The sequence below is a fragment of the Apus apus genome, chromosome 1 (assembly GCF_020740795.1).
Source record: "Apus apus isolate bApuApu2 chromosome 1, bApuApu2.pri.cur, whole genome shotgun sequence".
Lineage (NCBI taxonomy): Eukaryota > Metazoa > Chordata > Aves > Apodiformes > Apodidae > Apus > Apus apus.
This window is the reverse complement of record NC_067282.1, coordinates 17706354-17731825: the sequence shown is the minus strand read 5'-3', so window position 1 is coordinate 17731825 and position 25472 is coordinate 17706354. Positions and strand designations below refer to the sequence as shown.

General features: G+C 41.4%; 1 protein-coding gene across 1 annotated transcript; it reads right to left on the bottom strand.

Annotated features, from left to right (window-relative positions):
• Positions 1-9416: 9416 nt before the first annotated feature.
• Positions 9417-25137, bottom strand: FDX1 (ferredoxin 1). The gene is made up of 4 exons (XM_051630601.1): positions 24934-25137; positions 19089-19213; positions 16214-16343; positions 9417-11894 (listed from the first exon to the last, which is right to left on the bottom strand). Exons 1-4 carry the CDS (start codon positions 25086-25088, stop codon positions 11780-11782), a joined length of 525 nt encoding a protein of 174 aa, XP_051486561.1. The 5' UTR covers positions 25089-25137; the 3' UTR covers positions 9417-11779.
• Between the last annotated feature and the right edge of the window lie 335 nt (positions 25138-25472).

Genomic DNA, 25472 nt, shown 5'->3' with positions numbered 1-25472 from the left:
GGGAGGACTGTAAGGAATCCTCCTTTCTGAGGAGGAAGGAATGGCAGGAACCACCAGCCTGTGAACTAACTCTAAACCCCATTCCCTGTTCCCCTTCTCCTACAGGTCCAGGGAAATAGTTGATTTCTGTTAAAAAGATGAGGGGTTTTTTCAGAGTTACAGGCAACCTTCTGGACTGCAGTAAGCCTAGATGAGAGAGGACACAGTGGAGCAGGACATGCTAGAATTCACCCACTCCTCACTTTAGGCACAAGGAAATTGAAGTCCAGGCAGGGAGGCATCTCCTGAACTACTTGCCATGCTGCATAGGACTAGACAGGAGGCTAATTGGTTCTCTAGGATTACGGGAAAATTAGGTGCCTTTAGGTAGAACTTAGGCTAAACCTTGGGTGGGATTTGGAAGGAACAGCTCTAACCATAGTTAACACTGGTTTACTGTCCAAAGTGCATTGAAGGGCAGTCACAAGCCCTCTATATGTGACCTAAATGTAGTGAAGTAGAAGGCCTATTGTGTATTGCACATCCCAGAGGTTGCCTAAAGCCAGAAGCCCCTCTGGCACTGTAGCCAAGCTCTTGGCAGCAGCAGCCACCACTGGCCACATAAACCCTGCTTTGAACTACTGAGGTGGCTACTGTGTGCATAGGTGTCCTTTGAACCCCTCAAGCTGCCCAAAGGAGACCTTCTCTTGGTCTTGTAGAGGTGAGAGAAAGGTGTGGGTGGGTGAGGGGAATTTACCAAGAAGAAACCCAGCATGGAGCAAGGGTCAGGTTATCTCATATTCATCCTGTCTGGCCCTATGCAAGAGCTCCGTCATCTCACTGAGCTTCTGAGACAGGAAACAAGCCGTGATTTTTAGGAGTAATTGCCTGCAGGAGCTATTAGATCTATTTTTATCTGTCCCTGTAACAAAAGCTTTCCCATAGTATCCTCATTGCTCATCAGCATTACCCACTAAATGCATTTATATAACACAGTTACTGAATTACCTTTTTTACTCCTTGCCTGATGTTTGGCCCAACAAATAAATATCACATTTCTGTTTCAAATTGCATCATCTCTATATGCTCTTATGATACCTTCCAAGGATCATTTCCCAAGATGGAAAGAGCCTCTCTTGTGAAGGGGACTGTCCTAACCTGGAAAACAAGAAAGCAGCACACACACACTGACCTCACAAATCAATTGAAAATGCACGATGTACAAGAAAAGAGCTTATGGGTCAGCTTGGGGGGAGCTTCAAATTCTATTTGGACAACAAAGATTAAGCAGAGAAGATATATTAAGGCACCTGATTATGTAGTCCCTGATAAGGCTGGGATTAGTAAATATTTTGAGCACAGAGATCCATCAAATGTAAGATGTAAAACCACCCTAAACCACGCCCAGGCACAGCAGACCCCCAGGTTGCTGAAAAGTCTGTTGTGCAATACTAGGTTGGACCTGAGCTGACTGTAACCTTTCATCAGTGCCCTCTGTAAAAAATAAAGACAAAAATAGGCTGCCAGCATTGTTTACAGAGAAAGAAATGAACCATCGAGGCTCCGGAGATCACCCTTCATCTTGCATTGCCATTATGGACTTTCCCAGACAGAAGGTGCTGGAAGGACATATGTACCATACCTTACATAGGTGCCTTTGTGGTCACAAGGCTGGCACAACCCCTTGCTCTGTCCTTGAGCTGTATCCTTCTATGATGGGCAGGGCAGGAAGCAGAGGTGCACACAATGTCAAATATGCAGACAACAAAACAGCCCAAGATCCCAAAATCCCTTAATGAAGAGGTTAAGGGTTGACCCATCAGTGGCAGTGATGCAGCCACAGACATGGGGATCACACCCTCTGAGGCCCAGCAGAGAAGTTCCTTGCCCAGAGGAAGACAAATCATGAAAAAAATCCTTGGATGCAGAGCCAGAGATTATTAAAAATGTCTCTAATCCTCCCACTATAATTTCCTTAATTTCCCAAGACAAATGATAGCATCTGAGTATTTACATACTGCATGCAGACTGACAGGAAAACAAAAAACCCATCTTCCCACCCAAGATCATGTTTTCCCCTCCTTCTGGGACTATCTTGAAAAAGTTGGATGATTGCAATGCAGCTGAAAGATCAAACCTTGAAAAAAATTCTCAGAAATACCTTTTTACCCACAACCTCCCTAGCCCTCCAGGCACTTCCCACCCATTCCAATCTCACCACCAGAAGCAAGATACCTCTTGTCCAACAAACACCAAACAGAGATAGATCTTGCCAAAGCACATACAAAACAGGCTGATGCAGCTCTACAATGTGTCCTTACGACAGAAACACCAAAAGCCATGGGTGATAGTCACGCTCAACCAAAATGCTTTCATGGAAATTGTTTGGGTGAAAACTAAATAACCATTAGTAAATAAAACTGACTAACTGGGAGAGCTGATAAAGACCTAGAAGTATCATTCAAGTACCCATGAGAGATGTGCTCTCACAGCACTCCATTTCTGACTCTTGGCTCCTGGTATTGGGGGCTCCATGAAGATGGCCATTTTTCCAACTGGGTGGTCTGCTAACAAATATAATTTCCGCTTCTCAGCCTCGATCTATGAAAAGCTTTTTCAGAATTTTTTCTTTTGCTACAACAAAAGGTCTTCCTCCTAAAGCAACATGTTCATCTGGTGGCCACCTAGCTCAGTTCAGGGTAGGACACACTGGCCTCAGAGATGTCATAGCAGAAGCTCTACACTAACTCTTGAACTAACTCTTCAATTAAATCTTTGACCTGGGAACTGTTTTAAAAAAGCAGCAACAAAACCACTTTCATAGCCTAAAATGCTTCAAGTTTACCAGTTAGTGACTAAATTACTCACTACAGTTTAGGGTAAATTCTGGATTACTTGGCATGTTGTCTCCTTATGAGCAAATGCCATTAAGCTCCATCCAGACTGAGTTCCAAGAAGTCCTCATGGTGTCTCATGCCTTCAAGGGTGCTGGAGATGACATCCAATATGTTGCTAAATCTCTCTGTTACCCTGCAGACAAATGGAAGGTTGGCTATCAGTCACCATGGTCACCTGCCATGGACTCACAACCACTTGGCCCTGCCTGTCTAGCCCAAATGAACCCCCTGGCCAACGAGACTGAATCCATACCTCTACTTCTTTTTGGTTTACTTGTTTACTTGTCAATATTTTTTAATGGAAAGAACTGTTGGTTTTTTTCCCCTATAGATCAAATTTGTCACATGTGATCAATACACCTGGTATCATCCACAATTAAAAAAAAAAATAAAATAGTTACTGGCAACTGTTTTATTATGTACCAAGAATTATTTAACAGACTAAACCAATGAAGTCTGTGTAAACACACCAAATTTCAATACAATCAATTTCCTCAAAAGATCTGGACTAGTTCTGCAACAAACTTATTGGATACACTTGAAATTTCACACAATAGACTTATCAGGTGCACAAAGTTCATGCAGTTGCCTCATCAACTACACAGAAGCTGAAGTAGGTGATCTCTGCTGTTCCCTTCCAACCCAAACTGATCTGTGGCTGTGACCCCTCAACCAAATATCCTGCGTTTCTAGCACTGTGTCTGTATTTTGGAAAACAACGTAATGTTAGAAAAGATCTTTCAGACCCTGTGCTGTAGAGAGGCTGAAAGGTAATTTCAGTCATTTTCAGATTTAGTAAACATTATGAACAAGCTTACTAGGATTAAATGGCATAATGTGCAAAACAACAGGATTGATTTTTTGCACATGCCTTTTAAACAAACAGTTTTCACCCTATGAAGAACAATAACAAAGGAAAAATGCTCAATTTTCACACTTTTTTCAAGACAAAAAGAAATGTTATATTCTGCAGTTTATTTCACATTTTCCATGAGAAAACAGAAGTGATCATCTTGAAGACACTGTAGCCTGAAATTCAGTTTGGAAGTCAAATGTTCCCAGCTGGAACCTCAAGAAGTTATCAGCAATGGGGATTTTTTTTCAAAAGCAGTAACATCAGGGGTATGAAATGAGTAAAAAAGCACATTAACATTACAGATGGCAGAGCCACAGATAACCTGGGATAAACCAGAGAAAGCAGGCTCGAGATTTCTGCTGCTTTATCTCACCAAAAGTAATTATAGTATTTTAATTTTTTTTTTAAGGAGGTTATCAAAGTTCATAGCAATAGAAGAGAGACCTGTGCCTGGCAGAGACAGTGTATGAAGGACGCCATGCGGGATTCACTGCTCTGACAAGAGGTTTCCAAGTGGTCACTAATTAAACTGCTCCTTGCTGTGTGCTCAGTCATCCAACGAAACCTCAGCCCTTTGCAGGAGCTTTGCCAAAATCCAGGCAGCAGAAACCTGAGGCTTTCTGGCATTGCAGGGCTCTGAGAACACCTGTGCTCTACAAATCCACTTTGGCTGCTCCTGTATGGTCCTGTGCACCAAGTCTTATCGCAACGATACACCAGGATCAAGCCCTGAGTTCCCCTGCAGCTCCTACTGGTTGCAGAGGGCCAAAAACACCCAGATGCAGCTCTGGAGCTGGGAGCTGCTCCTGCCCTTTTTCCCTGGGCTCCTGGAGGGGCTGTTATTTCTCCCAAAAGTTTACCCTGTCGGGATGCCAGGCATCACCATTACTCAGAAAGTAAGAGAGAGATGAAGAGTTTAATGATCTTTGAAATGAGAAGAGTTTGCATTTTATACAAACATAGACTTGTGCTGTAAGAAGGACATTTTTGCAGGATATACCATGTCTCTCTGACAAATAAACACAAGACACAGGACAGAAACTGAGCACAGAAAAAAACTTACCCAGATGTACACACTGAGGGGGTGGAAGTCATGGGCTCTGGGTGAAGAGCAGCAGGTGATGGAGGGGGAGGGAAACAGTCAATAAATCAGGGACTTTCTGGCAGGACCAGCGTAGGAAGTAAAAGAGGAGAGGGCTAGGAGCTCAGTGCACGTACCAGCAGGGCCTGGCTAGGTGGTTTATTTTTATGTCTAAATATTCTGCGTGCTCTGGAAGGAATATTGCTGTTTTCACTTCTGAAATAGTACTGTGACTTCTATCAACTGTAATTTGTTTCAACATTTTTCCTAAACCGAAACATACTGGTCTACTTATGCTGGAGAGGTGGGAGCAAGTGGCAAAGATCAGCTAAAAGCTTTTTTTCTTCCCTCACCGGGTTTGGGTCAAGCATTTACAGATTCAGACCTGCTGTCAGAGCAGCATCCACCTGAATTTGCTGCCCCAAATGAACTCTTAAGTAACATGGGTCTCTTTCCAGGCCTAGAGGCAACCTGCGTTTTCAGCAAGAGGACTTTCCTGTGTATGTTTGAATGTACTCCAGATTCAAAGGAGCACAAAAAGGCCCTATTGCTCTGGTAAATAACGTCTCATTGCAGAAACCACAAGCTGCTGACCACGTCTGCATCGTGTCATGTGGCAAGTGCCAGGGCAATTGTACTCACACTGATTATACTGCATCTTAAGCTCACTTTGGGCTCAGAGCTAGGATTTATTTTTCACTCTATAAAAATCTGGGAAAATTATTTTGCCAGAGAGTAAGAATTTCTGGCACCTCACTCTCAGAGGAAAGTTAATGTCACAAAATTCCCAGGATCTAGAGCCATTATAGAGGCACTTGAGCTGGAAGGAAGCAGAAATGGATTACATGTATTATTTTTGGGGAAGGCAGGGCTTCATGGTAAACCAGAAGCAGCCCAATGCTGGGCAGTTGGCAGTGCAGATTAACCAGTTATATAAGCAGTGAAATACCATAGCAAACATCCTGCGGTTACTCTGTGCCTTTATTCTAAGAATTAACTCCTGTTCCCTGGTAATTGGTTTCCCCCCCTTCATTTCTCTGTACTGCTGTAAAGGTCACTGATGTCTTCGGCCTCCTTTAGGCATTTTTACCTCTCAAAATAAGTACTATAACAGGCAAATCAGAAGGAAAATATTTCCCATCCTTCTTATCCAGAGACAAACAATTAATAAAATGCAAAACTAATAGAGAATAAAGACCATCAATGAGGTCTTTTATTAAGGTCACTTTTAACGTGAAGCTCACATACAGTGCTCAAACATGGGCTGTTGGAAATATAACATTTGCTGCGTCCATCACTCAGCAGAAGGAGATTCCTGTGTCCTGAGCTTCCCTGCCAGGACAAGAGTCACCCTTGGGGCAGCTCTCCTCTGCTTCCCCAGTCCTTTCCCCCAGAGGCTCCTGTGCTGCCCTTCTCCTTCAAGGATAGCCCTGGAAGGGCAAGAAACTTCAAGGCAAGTGACATGGATTGCTTTTTTCTTCTCCATGCCAGGACAGAATGTTTTTTTCCTAATTTTTGATGATAATCCAATGGCTGTGATGATCGTAACAACTCAATTAGTCTGGAAGAAAAACAAAAAAAGGTGCTGAAATCTGAAGCAGAAACTCTCCTGCTCCAGCCATCCCCTGCTGTGCTGCCTCCTGAGAGTCATCAGTCCCCTGGAACTGAACCACAGCCTGAATGAGCCTCCCCGTCACTCCAGGCTACCATATGCCTTGTCTCTATGACACCATTTGTTTTATTTTATAGATATTTTCGTCTGTTGTTAAACATTCCTCCGAGATGAGACCTTCTACCTTTATCCCCAGCCAAAACCCATTGTGGGCTCCCTGGGTGGTATCTGCCTGCCTCTGCTGGATCCAAGAGGCTGCAGCTGCATCACTGTGATCTTGCATCAGCTCCCACTCTCCCTTTCTCCCCTCCAGGCAATTTCCTAGGAAAGCAATGCCCTTCCTCCAAACCGTTACCAGGAAAGCCTGTGAGCATTCATCAGATCAAAAGCTGGGGCTGGCTCACCCTGTTAACACTGGGCTATTACTTGAGGAAGGGTTCATGAGCCACTAACCTGCGTCTGAACCTGCTCAGATGCTCTTGGATGGAGGAACAACCTCCAAGTGGTCCATATATTTGTTTGATCCAAAAATAGATCCTTAAGCAGGGCCATTTTTGATCAAAGACAGCCTGAAGGACAAAGACCATTTACAGCTTCACATTTTCTTCTGTGAGATGGGACAGACCTCTCAAAATCCAGAGATTTCAGCCCATCAGCTGCCAGAAGGAAGAAAAGTGTCACAGCCCTAGCTGCAACACAGGTACAGCTGCCACAGGTGCCCACAGACTTCTCAGGAGTATCTGGAAGTGGTTACTTACATGGGACCAGTGTCCCATACCGTTATCACTTCTCATGTGCAACACATCCTCTGTTGCCAGCTGCAGTGCAGGAGAAACCAGGAGCACAAATGTCCCATTTCCTCCTTGAAGAGTGTTGGGTTATGTGACTGAAGGTTCATCTCCACGAATGTGAAGGAGCAGAGGCACCATGACAGGCAGGGAACTTCCATAACCTCACCAGAGCTAGCTGAGCCACTGATGGGGCTGCTCCCAAGGCTGTCACAAGGAGCCACCAGCCCCATGGTCAATGGGGGAGGGTCCCCATCAGCTCTCAGATGGAGAGGGCTGCTGCCTTCAGGCACTTGGGGCTCCCGAGGAAGGTGGCTGGTGCCCTGTTTTCTGTCTGCATTGATCAGCATGGCTGATGCACCTGTGTCTGTACATCTGTCTGTCTATGGGACTTCACACTCAGCCTCACTGCTGGCTGGGCACTGGTACCTGCCGTGGTGGCAGCCTGGCCCGGTGCAGCAACAGCTCTTTCCCACTAGAACACTGAACCTACGCTTCTTTCGCAGCTATGGCTGCCCGAGCCGGCTCCATAGTAACCAGCTCCATCCAAAAGCTGTATCCGAGCTGGGCTCACAGGCACGGCTGCTCTAACGTGTAGTTCCACCTCCCAAATTTTAATCTTACCAGCGCTGTGCTACAGGGATTTGCCACCTGGGGTCAGCATCAGCTGAGAGAATTTCAGAGACGCTCTAAAAGAGTTAGAAAGGGGATGGCAAAAGCTCCACTGTACCCAAACAAATAGAAAGAAGGTTGTACCGTATTTATCACAGACTCCTATCCTTTCTCATTTTTAGCTGATACAAGAGAAGCACCTCACTGCCTGTTTGGGGAAGGCAGCTTTGTGATGCAGGTGTTAGGAATAACGGGGACTACACTGACCAGATTGAGGTAACACAGCTTGTGGAAGCGCAGGGCACTTAAATGATGCTCAAAATAATGTTTCTGCTGCTGGGCTGAGGTCAAGGGAGCTTCCAGAATCATGGAGGACAGACATAGTTCTCAGTGCACAACAGGGCCATGGCTTTAGAGGAAGAGTTTGCCCTTGCAGCAAATGCTAAATCAAGCCTGGCCAGAAGTCACTTTTAACAAGACCTTTTAGAATTTGGACTGGTTCACATAAAAACCCAACCATCTAACTTGCTAAAAAAGGGAAGATGTGGCCAGGAGATGAGAAAGCAAATCTCAGGATAGCTTTTAACACCTGTTGTTTTACACATGGACCACACTTCTTCTTGCTCTCCTGGCAGCACAATGGGCAGAGAAGCACCACAAAGGCACTAATACCTGCAGCAGCACATGGATCTACACAGCCACCCACAGAGGCTACAGCTTCACCCAAGCTGGAAGAAAACACTTTTCCCCTTCCACATCATCTGAGGAGAAACCATCAAGTCATCTACAGCAGCCGCAGCCTCTTTCCAACATTTCCTACTGATAGTTCCATGACCCAGCTTGACTGTCTCCTCCAAGATGTACTTCTTTTCCCCCCCCCTCAACGAATGAGGATTTTTAAATCTATCCTACCTTTCTGTGAGGGTAAAACAGTCAGGTTGCAGGGAACTTTCTCTGTGCTCAGACCAGTGAGCAAAGAATTGCCACTTTCATGAAAGCTTTTTTGGACATGCACTTTTCAACTTACCTCCAACCAGGATGTGAACTAATCTTGGATGTGTCTGTCTTATCTTTTGGAGCCCTGCAGTCAAAAGTTGTGAACTTCAGATTTAGACCTTCTTCTGACCAAAAAGTAAAGTGTCTGGAGAGCATACCTCCTCCTCCCCCCACTGACAGCCTGCAGTCCAGATGATGGAAACCACCCCAGCAGAAAGATGTAGTGACATTGGACTGCAAGGCATCTCCTTCCTTCCCTCCCCTTCAGATACCCCACTGAACACTAGCAAGTACAGCACAAAGTCAATGCTCAGTATCTCCCCATTTTTGATGAGAGGCAGAAGAGACCCTCTGACTTCATGATTTGACAAAGAAATGAAATTCCTTTAGAAAATAAGATACCTGCAATGTTTCTTTGGACAAGGAAGTAAACCAATATATATTTAACTATATTTGATGGTTTGTGTCATTGTACAGTAATTTATACTTGCACTTCAATTTGCTTCATTAACTGTTAAGTTCCATTTTACACCCAGAAAGAGACGACTTGAGAAAAAGGGAAGAAAAATCAGTACAAACAAGTTGTGTCAGAAAGTGGTATAAAATAAGATTTATTTGCAAATCATTTTGACAATAACGAAACAAGTATCTCTGAACTGTGCATTTTGGGGATTACAAGTTAGTTCCTTTGCCTTCTGAGATTTCCACTTGCATGCAGTATGGGATACCTCCAGAATTCAAAATGAACTTTGAAGTGTCCTTTTTTTGCCTTGCTGTGCACTAAATTCTTTCCACAGGCACACACTACAGGAGAGTCAGTCTTTGTAACAAGAAGCTGTCACAGGAAATCCACAATGGAACAACCTTGGCTTAGAAAGAAAACTGTTGCATGAGAGCTGTTTCATGTTTGTTTAACACAGTGTTAAGAGCTTCAAGATTCCCACAAGGAGAAATGTCTCGTGCTTTCAGTAAAAAAAAAACCCAACCAAACCAAAAACAAAAAACCAACAAACACCAACACTTCCCCCTAAACCCCACAGCTATACCAAAACCTCAGACTTCTTTCCACTGTAAGAATGCACAATACCTCTAGTTATGAAGAGTTCTGTCTCTTGGAAGCTAAAGAGCTGTGTCTCATGTAAAAAAAATAAAAGTTGAAGATATAATAAAAATAATTACAGTATATAAATGAACTCAGGACAAAGGCAATACAAAGTGAGAACTGATTTACCTTAGTGCCTCACTGTGGGAGGGTAACATCTAAATTACAGTTAGTCACAGCAGTTGAGAGGAAGACAACAGTTATCTTCAGAAATTTTCCTTCATTTATTTCCACCCTTCTCCCCAACCTTGCTCTCTGCATATTTCAAAAAGCCAGGAAATTTCAACTCTGAAGTAATATTTTTAATTAGGTGAGACAGAAACTTCATTTTGAAAACCCTATTTGATTAAATCATCTGAGCAGACCATATTAAGCATACCTTGTTCTAGCAGAAAGTCCAAAGAGAACACCATTGAAACAAATAAATAGTTACTCAGAGAGGCAATCAAGCCATCTCAACTAGATCTACTTTCAGTACAGTTCTAGAAATTTTATTTTTTTTTCTAACAAAGAGGGATTACTTTTTTCTTTTATGAAACTCAAAATAAACCAAGTATTTGACACTGGAAAAATAATTTCTTTTCCTCTCCCATAAATACAATAATGCAAAATGTCTAGATGTCATTGTCACCAGTTCAAATAAGGCATTAATGAATGCATCATTCAAGTGTAAATAAACAGGTTATAGACATAAAAACAAGCCCAAAATATTAAAATAATCTTACAACAGTAACAACTATTCTCTTAGTGACAGCCATTTTATTTTGGTCTACTTTAGAAAGACTAGAACACGATCCAACTGGAAGCTCTTCCATCATCAGTCCATATGCTATTGCCACCAGGGTAGGGTGTTCCTACCCTTTCTGGAAAACCTAGTGCATCTTTATGGAATAAATACACTGTCATTTCACTTCAACCACTACTGAAGTGATCCTGGGAGCAAGGCACAGAACCCAGGCTTCTCTTCACAATAAATGCCCTACCTGACATCAGATTACCTCCTGAATAAGCTCAAAACTGAAAGAGAGAAAGATTTTGGAACAAATTTTAAGTTGATGAACATTGCCATCTTCATTCCCAACTCAGACATCTTCAGAGAACAGCAAGAGTTTACAATTACCTCCATGCTCTGCCATTAGAGAGCTTCAAGGCTTTACTCCAAGCCATGTTTATCCCCGAATTTGTGGTGCAGTCAAAAGTAAATACAGTTAAACTGAGGTTCATTGACATCTATTTGGGCAACAGAGATGCACTGAAGCAATTAAGCTGCAGGTGCCAACATTCTGTAGCAGCCCCTAGATTTCATGGTATTAACAGTATTTTTGCAAGACAAATTTTGCCACTTCTCATGAAGATTCCAAAGTTTGGAAAAATCCCTACCCTGAAAAGCCAGTATTTGCAAAGGAAGTACCATATTTACGAAGAAAGCAAATGAGCTCTGAGCACACTATCTTTCATGGCAACACTTTAAGAAGACCCCTATGTGGTCTTAAAAGTTTTGTTCTCTAACATATCCAGGTCTGAAACCTAGAAACACCCAGGGGTTCTCAGGAGGACTCCTGTAGAAGTCATCCAGTTTTCAAATTTCATTAAAGGTTTTGGAAGAATAATTTTATATGAAATCTGTAATATACTTGCTCATGTTTATAATCCAACCATCAGTTATATGAAGTATTATTGCATTTTAAGCGTAAAAATATAGGAGGTTCTATAAAGAAAATTAAAATAGCATTAATCTAATATTGATAGTCATATAAAATAACTCACAATTATGTAAGTTTCCATATTTAATTACACATTTAAAAATAAGTTATAAAAATAATTACGTTTCTTTAAAACCCCCAAGATATTTTCTTTTAGGAGTTTTTACTCATATCTACTGATTGTCTAGCATCAGCAACAGCTTCTGGTACTCGAACAGTCATATTGTCCATCGATTTCTTCAAGCAGATTTGGCAGCCTAAACGTGATCTGTGGAGAAATATGGTAGTTAGTTCTAGTCAATCACATACCTAACAAAATTCACCCCCTTATGCCTCCAAATCCAGCTGTCCCGAACACATGTTGAGTTAGAAACAGCCATCCTTGTGCATGGTCTTACCCAAGACCAGTAAGGAACTGCAGGCACCAATGCAAAGATATACATGGCAATAATAGTGATTTCCACTGAGCTCGGTGCACTGGGAAGTAGTACACCCAGTTCTTCCTACTTGCTAAGCCAATAGATAACAAAAGTGATTCAGTGGTTCACTAACAGTTCAGTCAAGTGCAGGAAAGGACAATTTGTCTCCCAAGGGACATTTGGCATCTCTGAAGAGATGAAGGCAGTGAATGAAAATCTCAAAACAGCCTCATCCATCCAGGATCTGAAGGCAGCCCAGTGTTTTCAAACTGAACAACTCAAGGTCAGTTAATTAAGCCAGAAAGGCAAGAGTGAAGAGACAAGAAACATAGGAGGGAGAAAGATAAATGCTCATGGCACCTGAGGAGATGTAATCCTTTGCTTTAGCACCTCTCATACAGTATGAAAAAAACATGTACATGAGTAATTAAAATAAAATATTTAATACCATCAAAAAATTCTGCAGACATCACAAGTCGCTCTTATTGCTGGAATATCTTTAATTCAATGTCCATGTCTTGGTACTTCAGCATAGAATATTTAAAAATCAGCAAGGGTGGGCAATGTTCTGTAGCACCATTTGAGTAATTTAATCAGTACAGGAAGGCAGGCAGTGACATGATAAAAAACTGCACTACATTAATATCTCTACAGAACTCTTACAAGCACGTAGCGATCAACTGTCATTAAAGCTTCCAATTCAGGAATACACCCAAAAGTAACACTTCTATGGAAATGACTGTATACATCAACTTCAAATTATTGGAATGTAGATATAAATACATATGTTACCAGAAGATTTAATATTAGGAATATGCATCTGTAAGAACAGCTTTAAGAATTAAATCTACTAGAGAGATGTGATTTCTTATATTTGTATGTAGCATTACCTGTAAGGCTTAATTAGACTGAAAAGTCCATTTTTCACTAACGACCAATGTTAATTTCATATGTACTCTGTAGTGTGGCATCGGATTCACTTTATGTGAAATAATACTGCCCTTGGTTTTGAGCCTACTACACAGCAGAACAAAAAACAAGGCAACACTAAATAACATTGTGAGAGACAAACTACCTTCTATTCAAATTCCTATGTAAATTCAGCGTTTACGATTTTATAGATATTGATCTAGATTCCCCTGCCTCTCAAAACTACAGAAACCTAGATCCAAGAAAAAAACCAAACCAAACAAAAACAAACCACCAAGCCAATCCCTGCATGAAAGCCATTCCATCTTTAACCACTTCTACAGGCCCTTCCTTTATTTCCTCTCATTATTTAATAAAACAAACAAACCAAACCAGGAAGTCAGAATTGTACAATTATGAAGATATGGTGAATTCCCATTTTGTCACATAATGGTATTTTTCGGTTTTCTACCTCTTGCTACCTAATATTGTGCCACTGTTCCATTTACCTTTCTGAGGTATTTGACACCAACCCTTAAGCTGACATTCCTAGAAAAACACTAGCTGGCTGACAGCCTATTTCAAGTATGCAAAGTTACCACTCTTCTACCCACCTCTCCATACGTGTTAATCTGTGCCTTTTAATAACAAATTTCATTTCACTCAGTGGCACAAGATCCTTCTGCATGGCTTCCTTGACAGTTTATTTTACCACACTGAGTAACACAGGACCATATACAAACCATACTCTTCAGCTCTTTTCCCAAGTCCTTCACGAATACATTTACTACATAAAAAGTAGCACAGATCACTGTCAGATCACACTATTGATCACATACTCTTACAAGACAAACAAATACTTCTATCCTGTTAAAAGACAATTATTTTTTATCCAATTACTCATCCAAAGGGCCTTCACTCTTATCCCATTACAACTCAAAGGATTTCTGAACTATATGAACTCTGAGATCCTTCTTCATGCTCAGTGACTCACTTGAAGAACTCCCTTATCTGTTACTTTGCTCTACAAAACCTCTTTTGAATTCTTTCCTTACCATTATTTAGTAGAAGGTATAAAAAAAAACCACAGCCCATAGAAACATGATTAATGTGTCCAGTATGCAATCAGACTCACCATGCTCTAATTCCAGTGATCTCATATTAAAATTGGGTTACTACCTTCCATTCCTTTGATGTGGAAGCAGTTTTAAACCAACTAATAAAACCTCCTGTACTACAGACAGTAGTACACAAGCTCATATTGAATTCCTGTAAAACTCCTGGGTGAATGCTACCTACTCATAACCATTTGTTAGTAATGATTTTACTTATTTGCTGTAATACTCCTATGAACACATCAGTTTGAGTCAGATACTCCAGGAAGCCCTCTGCAAAGAAATCTTCCAGTGCAAGCACATCCCCTAACATCTTCAAAGACACCAAGGCAAAAGAAACTTGGCTTTTATGTTATTTTTTAAAATTTGAAGTACATGTTCTACACCACCTATTGGTTCTTCATGCAGGCAAGTTTCCTGCTTCTCACAGGTTAGAAATAAAAATATTTTTCTACTTTTTAGCAAGCTGTTTCTCAGCTTAATTTTTTCATTAGTATTTTTTTAAACATTTGCCAGGGTTTGTGTCCCTCTTCCCATATTTTACTTTTCATAGTCTCTGCTATTCTGCAGCTATTCAACACAATTTTGTTTTAACCTTTCTAATGAGTCCCTCATTTAAAAAAAACATGAACTTTCTTGGCAGCTGCTAGCTGAGACTTTCCCAAATCCAGAGTCATGGGCAACAAAAAAGCTTTTATCCTTATAATTATGACAGAGCATAATAGTGCACCTTTGCATCTTTCTTACACAAGTTTATATCAGCATAGAAGACTATGTAACCGTTTGACCCAGAACTTAAGAACTCCCAGGAGAATTACAGTAGATGGAAAGAGTCAAGTAAATTCATGCTTAGTAGGCTTATGATTTTTTTTAAGATTGCAAATGTTTTTTGAGAGATGGGAAAAATAATAAAACAAAAGAAGCTGAAACTATTTTCTCACAGCTTGACTTCTTCCCTTTCACATTCTCCCAGAAAAGTTAAGATTTGGCTGCAGTGAGAAAATGGGCACCCTTATGTAGAAATTACAAGATTCCCATTATTGGTATAAGGAGATCAATGAGTTATGTCACAGGAGTACTCTGAATTTAAAAACCCTATGTGATACAGTCCAACTATAGAGCCCTTTGACATCATTGGAAAGATTCCCAAAAGCTTTGACAAGCAGTTCCAATGAAGCATGAAGGAAAGGGCTTATGAAACCTTGTTACGGCAAAGCTGCCTGCTGCTCATGTGAGTTTGTTCAATGACACAGGCTATCTGTACACCAGCAAGTAGTGCAGCCCAACCGCAATGGGTCTGTGATAAGGATGTGACACCCTAATGTGATGGTGGGGAACATGTAGACCAGAGGGTTTCACTTTAGACTGCCAGTAGTCTAAAGCTCTGCACTGAAATGTCCATTAACACTTTAGGGCACACTTTGGGATTAGTTTCACCTAAAGGAACTCTGGCTTGTGTGCTCTAAGAGCAGTCCGACATGAGTCAAAGCATGTCAAGTGGGGACACTGCCATGTGGGACATTATTTATCCTAGAGAAGGCCCAGTGGCAGGATCTTATCAATGCACATAAATACCAGAGAAGTTGTGGAGTCTCCATCCCTGGAGATACTCAAAAGCCATCTGGACATGGTCCTGGACATCAGCTCTAGGTGGCCCTGCTTGAGCAGGAGGTTGGACCAGATAACCTTCAAGAGGTCCCATCCAATCTCAACCCTTCTGTAATTCTGTGAAAAGAAGATCTGACTAAAACTAAAATACTAATGTAGCACATTTAAAAAAATACATTAACTAGCTACAGACTAACGGAGACAGACAACAGAAAGGAAAAAAAGAAAATTCACACAGAACAGCAACAGTGAAGTTTTTTGTTGAAGGACCTGGAGTTTTGGTCATACTTCACTATAGGACAATTCTGCATCAGACACCTCTAAAAAGCAAGTACTGACAACTGCCACTCTTTAGTTTACAAAACCAGTACTGACATCTGTTCAACATAAACAATATTTAAACTTGGCAGTCCCATTTGTATAACAGAATCCAGATATTTATTAAAGCTGATTAAGGCATTCTAGGAACACTGTACTGCCCCATCTGCAAACCCTTCTTTCCATTCTTCGGTGTAGTGAAGTGCTATGTTGCTTACGTTTCTGTGAGGCCATATGCCAGGTCCAGCATGTCCATCTCTTCATCAGTAATTGCATCTAGTTTCTCAAATATGTGGTCTTCAAAGATTAAATGGCAAGTTGAACAGGCTAACGTTCCTTCACATGCACCTAAAGAAAAAAATATCAAGGTAACAGAAAATAAAAGTTCCAAATTACAGCAGAATTTCAGAAGAAATCTTTCACATAAGCATTTGATTCATACAAGTATGTCTGTTGATTAATAAAATTAGTCTCATATATTCTCACATTCATGTATCTGCCTCCAACCATCAATAATATTTCTACAGTTCCTAAAACATCAAGATTTACTTGAATGCTGTACTTAGTCAAAATATTTAACTAATTCCCTTTCTACCATTTGAAGAGATCAAAGTTTTCTACTCTAAGAATGCAAAGAAGACAACACTGTCAATCAGCAGTACCTAATTTATTTCCATAGTTGATTATTCTAGCCCTCATTTTCCCCATAGTTTTGAGAAAGTTTCCTTAAGAAGTTCAACAGAAGACACCTGCTATACCAAACAATTCCTCAGGGGTACAAGAGGGAAAGATTTTATACTTGGTATTTCTTCTCACTCAATGGAATACTAATTCACAGCAACAAATGTAGTCAGGCTAGACAGATGTGTGTTAAAGAGGCCTACATGTACTACCAGGCAATCCAGCCTGAGACAAGGATCTAATAATTTGCTAGGGTTGAACAGAACAAGCATCAATTACATCTACTTGCTAGAGCAATTAGGTCACCACAGCAACAAATGTATATCTGTCACTGCATAGGGCTGGCACCAAGTTCTCCACTTTGTTGAAAAAGAAACATGCAACTTCAAGAGGAAAAAAAAGCTGATTTATTCATACTTGTATGGAGATTGGGATTTGGGCACACAAACCCCCACCTCTGATTGAAATTGTTAAGAGCAAAGCAGGTAAGATAGCCAAGTATAATTTTTTTTCACTCATTTCCAGGGAAAGCAGGACCAAGAGCACTGTGACCACATGACCTCTACACTTGTATGGAAACAAAGGGAAGCGAGGCTGTGGGTGTAACCATTGCTATGAAAAGAAACAATGGGTTTCATCATCAGACCACAAGAACCATTCAGAAAGCACTGTGCTGTCACACGTGTAACAGAATCAACAGCACACATTCAAAGTGAGGGCACTGCACTGTAAGACTTAATTTTTAAAATACATGATGTCTTCAAGTACATACAAATGCATACAAAACAGCAGAGTTGAAATAAAGTGCCAAATGATGTAAAATTTGTCCTATCAGCAGTTTTAAGTATTTTAACATTGGGAGAGGTGAGGGAAGAACACTGACCAGTCTGTTTGAACAGTGGAAGGTCTTTCTGCAACTGTAAAGCCAGCAGCAGCACACAAATTGAGTGCAGCTGAATCATTCAACAGTTCTGTAAATCTTTATACAAAGATATTTATTATTATTACTGCACGTGGGATGCCCCCTAGTGATAGAAGTAAATAGGTAAGATTTACATTTTACATTTGCTCCCCTCATTACTTTTTTCTCTACACAGAACATACATTTTTATGCCATTTATACTACATGGTTTATTTGCTCTAGTATGATTTTTCAGTAGCAAATGACTAATTATAATATGTGCTAGTCCCATTTCAATAAAGACTGTTACAGTATCTCCAACTTTTAGTTTGCCTTGTTTATCGACAGCATTATCTTTTGCTTTAACATGTCTGATATATTTACACAAGGTGTGAGAATATTTACTGTAGAATACACACAGACTAGCTGTAAGTGTGTGACACATTTACTAAATGATACATAGCTAGTTATCCCACCATTACACCTTTACACAATTGTTCTTCCCCAGAAAGATGCAACTCTAGACATAAGAGCGGTCTCAGACACAAGTCTGAGATGGAAAACCTTAAAGATTTTCTTACAAGCAGTGAAATTTATTTCAACTTATACAAAACACACCTCAGATTTCAAACTGTGCTACACTAGCCTACTAACTACTTTTTCTCTAACTGCTCCATGCTATGCATTCACTCATGCAAACTGTACTTCTGCTTGCTGCTTTAGTTTGTTCTATTAATTCTTAAGCTCATGGTCATGTAAACACCTGTCCTGAGGTATCCAGTTGCCATTAGCAAATACCCATGTTCTGCATGGGCAGAATTACACAACTTTAGTGAAACCAACTATGGAAAGTACAAAAGCATGAAGGACTAGGGAGGTGTTGCAACTTCCTCCTATTTTGATTTTTAACAAAACTTGTACCAAGTTAGAATTTCACCAGGGACTTTATTTCCTTTACCCTAGTCCTTTAATAAGAATTGAACTTTTTGCTCTTCCCTGCTAATTGTAATGATTTGGTTGTTTCTTAGACTTAGCACTCAAGTAGTACAGCAATTTGTGAAACAAAAAGCCTGGTAATAAATTGAGACAGTATGGAAATACTGAAGTAACCAGACACTGTTAGAAATACACCAGTTTTGTGTTGCCTCCAGAACCTTTCAGCTCAGAAGAGTCTGCAGGTGGCATCTTTCAGATTCCACCTTGACAGCCTTCTGTCCACGCTCCCTTCCTTTAACATTCAAGCAAAGCTCACCCCAAATATTTTTTTTGGAACATGACCCAAAATATTTCATGCACCTGCAGGAAAAAAAAAAATATGGGGAGAAAATCCAAATAAAGTATAGCTAGGTTTTAGAAATAAATTCATAAATAAATATTAATTTATGGTTGGACTCAATAAGGCAATTACTCTACCATAAAAATATTCTATGACTCGATATATACTTATTAATAAACTGGTAATAGAATATAATTTTCAGATACTGAATACAGTATTCAGTGAATCTACTTACCAAAACCATCTATGTCTAGATTATTATCAACAACAACATCCAGCAGTGAATCGCCAGCTTTTCCTTTGGCCGTTAGTTTGTCACCATCACGATTTATGAAATGAACAGTTATTTTATCTTCTGAGCTGAAAAAGAAAAGTATATAATGGAATTAAAGAACGAATTACGGAATCTTTTAAAATTGACTGATTCAACCAGCAACTCTAAGAGCACAAAAACCTAAGTTATTGGCTTTTAAAAGATGTAATGGATACAGTCATTTACTGCTGTATGCTGAACAAAGGCCATAAAAAAAACCTTAAAAAAACCAAAACAACTTAGTTTGAGCTTTGTCACTAGAAGCTATATAGCATCCTGATGTTTTGCCTTTCACCTAAGAGAGTCAGAGCTACTTTATATTAGGCCAAATATTTGTGGGTTTGCCAAATGAAAGAGTTTGTTTAAAATAAGAGCTCTCCACTTCTTTCTGTGGAGTCTTCTTTTAGATTTATTGATTATTCTCATAATTTCCCATTTCTGCTTACAGTTTAAGGCTTCTTATTTTTAGTTCCAAAAATATAGTTATCCTCTGCTCTGAAGAATGAAAATACTCCAGAAGCATTCTGCTTTTTTTGAGCACAGATTCCCAGGATTCCACGTCGTAAATATTAATTTCAGTGAAGGTAAAAGTTTTAACACTGGCTTCAAACAGAGAAGGTTTTATATTTTCCTGTTTTTCTTTTCAGACAATTATGTTTATTTAAGAAAAATTTCTCCCACAGTCTGCATAAAAATTTCTTAAGTCTAGTGCTTTTAATATGAAAAAATGTTGGTGTTCAATATTACATCATTTCACATGCAAATTAAATGAAAGCTTTTAAAATACTAACAACTAAAATACAGCTTTTTTTTTTTTTAACTATTTTCTTTCCTGTAGAAAGTGAGTAAAACAAGAAAAACTTGTTGGATGTACAGCAAAGAAACCTGCCAAGAGACAAGAGATACAATAAAGCAATTGAAGCTAACGCAAAAATTTGTTGCAATGTAAAATCCATGTTTAAGAACAGTATGCTTAATATTGCCTCTAATCTTTTCAGTAATTTCATCTTTGAGTAACCTGTCACATGGAAAGAACACCAGCTTGAAAAATCAAGTCCTCCCTGGAAAACTCTAACCTGCAGAGCTGAATATTAAAGCAAAAATTTGAAAGTGGCCATACTGAAACATCAATAAACAGCTTATTTTTGGAACTGACTGTAAAAGAAAATGTGTTTATATCAGTCTGAGTCCTAGCTTGTTTTGAAAAACAACAAATGCCTGTTACTGTAGACTTAGCACACTCGCCCCAACTGTAAACTCAGTTGGCAGCAGCACACATCGTGATTCATTATGAAACTGTGCTCAATTCCTGTCATGTGCACCCTCAGCCCATTCTCCAGAAGGCAGCCACAAGATGCTATTAGCTATAAATTCATTCCAAAAGTATAATAAATAATGAATGACCTTGCTGACCTGCAGAATGCAGCTGAAGTATGCACTGTAATTTGGCTCAGAAAATCTTAAAAGATCGGCCTTTACAAAATGCAATTAATGTTGTACAGTCGTCTATGATACCCAAGGACAACTTGCAGCAAATAATTCTGCAGGGGTTTAAGTTACCAGCTCTGCTCTTCTTTTTCCTCTTCTGTTGTGTTAACACCTCCCACAGCAAAACCAATGAAATAAGCACCCACTTCTTAGATATACTAGTAAAAAATTGACCACCTTCACTGGAAGTTTAAGACTGCTGGGTTCAGATTGCATCTGCAAAGGTATAGATAAATATTCTGACAGCCAAAGTAAATCACTGCCAGTGTAATTTTGAACTGCTTCAAAAAGCCTTTCCAGACCTCACCAAAACTGAAATATTGGTTGGACCAGATGATCCCTGAGGTCCCTTCCAACGTGGCATTCTATGATTAATTTCCACTAACATGACAAACACAACCCTGACAGGAGACATAACACAAGATGTACTTGCATTTATGGGCATCCTCTGCCCAAGGTATACACATGGCCAGCACCAAGTATCGGTGCAATATCCAAAACCTATCCTTTTGTCTATGGCAAGATGAGGCAATCACAGGTAACATGTACCATCCATTACACCACTGGAACCTTTGTAAAAGACCAGTCATCTCCCTTCCTGTTTTTAAAACACACCTGAAACTGTCTTAACCCATGATTACACTTTAATCTGGCACAACAACAACAGTCCTGACCTCCCTCCTTTGTTCCTGTTCTCTCCAGCACCCACACAGTGAAGCAGGTCTAGAAATAAAACTGACTGAAACCCAACATTTGCAGGTCAATGGCCACATGAATGTCAGAACCTGTACACAGTCAGATCTGCCCCTTATATGAAATCTACATCACTTTAAAACAATTCTGTTACTGCAACTGTATGATGCAGTAACACATTCTAAGCTTCACCATCAGCTTAAACTGATCCGCACTCCCAATTGTCCTGCCATCATCCTTACACCAGTATTACCATGAACCAACTGGCTTTGCTAATCTGGCTGAAAATCAACCATAAAAACAAAGCAGTCCCTGTGGAATCAGCAAGTGAAACTGACAGAACTGCCACTGCCCACAATAAAAATGAGGAAACAGGAGTGGGACTCTCTTTTTGGTAGTAACTATCTTATACCAGCTTCAGACAGTTGTGGAACTGTGCCATGGCTGTGCATGCCTAACTGGTGCAGCAAGGGAACAAACCAAAGTGCCACTAAGGCACCGACTTGGATCGCTAGAGTAATTAATGGGATCTAATCCACCCTGATTGATAACTGAAACTAAAATGTCTTCATTTGTAATAAAGTTAGAGATAGCCTTCTTAAGTCTTTCAGCAGGATCTGTTTTTCTGCTGCTGTCATCTTTATCACTCTTCATATAGTCAAAATGTTTAATTTTTAAAAAACCACTGAGGCTTTATTGTGCAAGAGCCTGAGTCCTGAAAATGCTTTCAGAAGTGTATGTATAAGCAGACTAGTCAGACACTGAAAACACAAACTGTGCAGATCTTTTCCATGACTGAGAGATACCATTTAAAAATAATAATAATAATCACACATAAGACTGACATGAGACAATATTTAGGCTTTATAAATTTCAAGTAACATGGCTTTTGTCTACCTAGACATTGTATGCATAAAGAAAAAAACAAACACCACCACAATACTCTGAACTACTCACAGGCAATTAACATGAAGCTTTCCAGGTCTATGCAAGTCAAAATAGACTCAGGGTCATCAGGAAGAACAAAACTTATTTTGTGTAATCTGCATAAAGCATAAATATCCCTATTCATGCTCAGATTGACCCTTTTCACTGTTTGTAAAATATAATTAATCTATATGGTTGCCACAGTACTAACAGCTTTATTATCAAGCTGCCCTAGCATATTCTAAATTAAGCAGACTGCTTATGCACAGAAAAGCACCAGAGAACTGCAAATGCTGTTCATTATCACTCTTATGCAAAAAGGAGTAAGTACCACAAGAATCCTGACTACTAACTCTTCCTCCTTAAAAAAAAAAAAAAAAGCATCCTTTCCTTTTGAATCTTCAGCTGTTTACAAATGAAGAATAATCTCTCCATACCTCCAAACAAAACAAAGATAACAACTGCAGCCTGATGTTGCATGTGGCCAGACCAACTCTATTTTTCAGATCTTTTATTAAATGGTAAATCTAACAGCTCTATCTAATTACCTGAAAAGTTTCATGAACAAAACTATTAAGCAGGTCTCAATTAAAATATGGAAGTTATAAACCTGAACCAATCTTTAAAACACGTAATAAATACACTGTGTACCAGTTGTATTGTACAGCTACCTAAACTGGTATAAAAGAACTCCCAGCTAACTACTGTTCACCATTAAACAAAATGGCAGGAAAATGGATAAAAATGGAGCAAGAGAAAGGAGGAAAACTGAAATGAAAACAACACCAGATGCTTCACTTATGTAACTGGGAACTGTTACTCATAAAAATCACCTCAGCTGATGGTTTATATAGATCGGTGTCTTCATACTCTTAGAGAAAAATACAGTTGACTTGTCATATACAAACAATGATGTATCTTTTACTGGAATAATACCAACTGCTTGTACAAAGTTCAGGAACTGGGTCTCAAATAATACAACGGCCAGAAATGGTAGGACTAGAGAAAATAACATGCATGGAAGAGGAGAGAATGCTCATATATGAATGAAAGTAGGATTTTCTTTTTCTTCCAACTCAGCCAGGTTATGCCATGCAGATATAAACAAGTTGTTTTAAATACTTGCTTGTGTGACCTGTTTCACTGGTACACTTGTGCAATGAATGTGAAAAAATTCCAATATGTGTTCAATCTGATTGTGAAAGACCTGGGGGATTACAGGTTTTACATTACTAGTAGGTAAGGAAATGTTTTTCCTTTTTTCCTATTCCTTTTCCTCCCACTTTATGCTGTTATATAATTTTAATAACTTTTGAAAAATTGACAATACTTTGCAAAAATATTTTTATTTTTTGAATGAAATATTGCTAATCAGGGACCTCAAAATAACTGGCATTCACGGCACTCACTCAGCAGAGACTTATTTTGAAGACACTCAGCAGGACCACTCAAAGGAGAGATCTGAACTAGCAGCTTACCTATCACATGGGAGTCCTAGACTAAAATTTTAGTTTGTCTCTCCATACTAAAAGCATCTGCTGGAACAAAGTACAAGAGCACCTACAGGAGAGTTTAAAAGGAAACTGCTGAACAGCTTTGATGGCAACCCAACCCTCTGGAAACAGGCTAGGCTTCATCAATGATACTGGACAGCTGATTGTGAATCCTGTTCCAAGTCAAAGAAACTTCTCTGGCAACCAAGTATATCAGACTTTTAAAACTTCTGTACTTTAAATACTTAAAGTTAATTGTAGGCTCTGCCCTATCTTTGAATATACAAGCTACAAGGCCATGCATAAACCAGTCTTTGACTCCATGTACTGATTTGCAGTCTACAGTTGTGGGCTGTAGAATATTAAATTGTTTACAGATGCTATGAATTTGAAGCACCTACTCATACATGATGAGGAGGGGTTCTGCACACTTAGATGCACAAACGCTCTTCAGTAAAGGAAACAATACTAAAGGGAGATCTTTAGTATTGGGGTCTCTCTGACATGCTGTTGTTCAACCACAAGCCCAGCAAGCACTGCGATGCATGAAAAAGCAACATTGCTAATGTTGCGACCTTTCAGAAAACTAGTTTGAACATGAGGAACACTGGCTGAGCTTTCCATAACGGGGTTTCAGATCACGCAGGCCCTGTGGCTCGCCCAGGCAGCAGGGTCTGCGTGGTGCCCACCCCGGGCAGGACCACAAGGTCCTGCAGCCCCGCACGGCCCTGCGGGGCACGGCTCGCCCTGCCCTGCCCTGCCCTGCCCGGCCGACAGCCCGGGAGCAGCGGGTGCAGCAGTCCCCCCAGCGAGCGCTCCAGGGCCACCGCCGCGGCAGCCGGGATGGCGTGAGTCGCAGAGAAGCGCGGCCCTGGGAAGGACGAGGAGGCGGCCGGGACCTGTCCGGAGCGGGCCGGGCAGGGCGGCGGGGCCGGGCACAGCCCAGCACCGCGGGCCGCCGAGTGACCGGGGGAAGGTCACACGGCGCCAGCCCGGCCCCGCTGCCCCCGCCCGGGCGGCCGGAGCCCCAGGCGGCCGTTGGCCCCGGGTGCCCTCAGCACCGAGGCCCGGGCAGCGGCCCGGCCCGGTGCGGCGCTGCCGCGGCGGGAAGGCGGCCGCTGCTGTCAGGAGCCGACCCCGGCGCCTCACGGCTCCGACCGTCTTACCTGAGCGCCGCCCGGGCAGAAAGACTGAACAGCCGGGCTGTCCTCACGGCAGCGGCGCCGCCGCCCGGCCTCGTCCCGGCTGCCGGCGAGGCGGAGAAGAGCCAGCGGCGGGAGGAAGCGGCGGCGGCGCGGAGGAGCGGCCCCGGGGCAGCCATGGCGGCGGCAGGACGCGGGCGCCGGCAGCGGGGAGGGGCGGGGGCGAAGTCCCGGCGCTTACGCCGCTGGCGCGAGCTGCGGGGATTCGCGCAGCAGGCGACGTCGCGCACGGCCGCCCCGGCGGAGGCGGAGCCGCGGGAGCCGCGGGGTTGCGCAAAGTGCGCAGCGCTGCGCGGGGCCGGGAAGGCGCTCTGGCCGCCAGGTCCAAGCCCCAGCCCTAGTTTCCCGCGAGTGTGTTCCTGCGGAGCCCGACGTGTCTTGCCCCCCTCCCCGGGGGGGCCTGTGGGGGATCTCTTGGCGTGGCGTGGGCCAGGGCCAGGGCTCGGCGCTGCCCGGCGGGGACCCCGGGACGCGCTGTGGCGGGGCTGCCCAAGGAGCTGTCC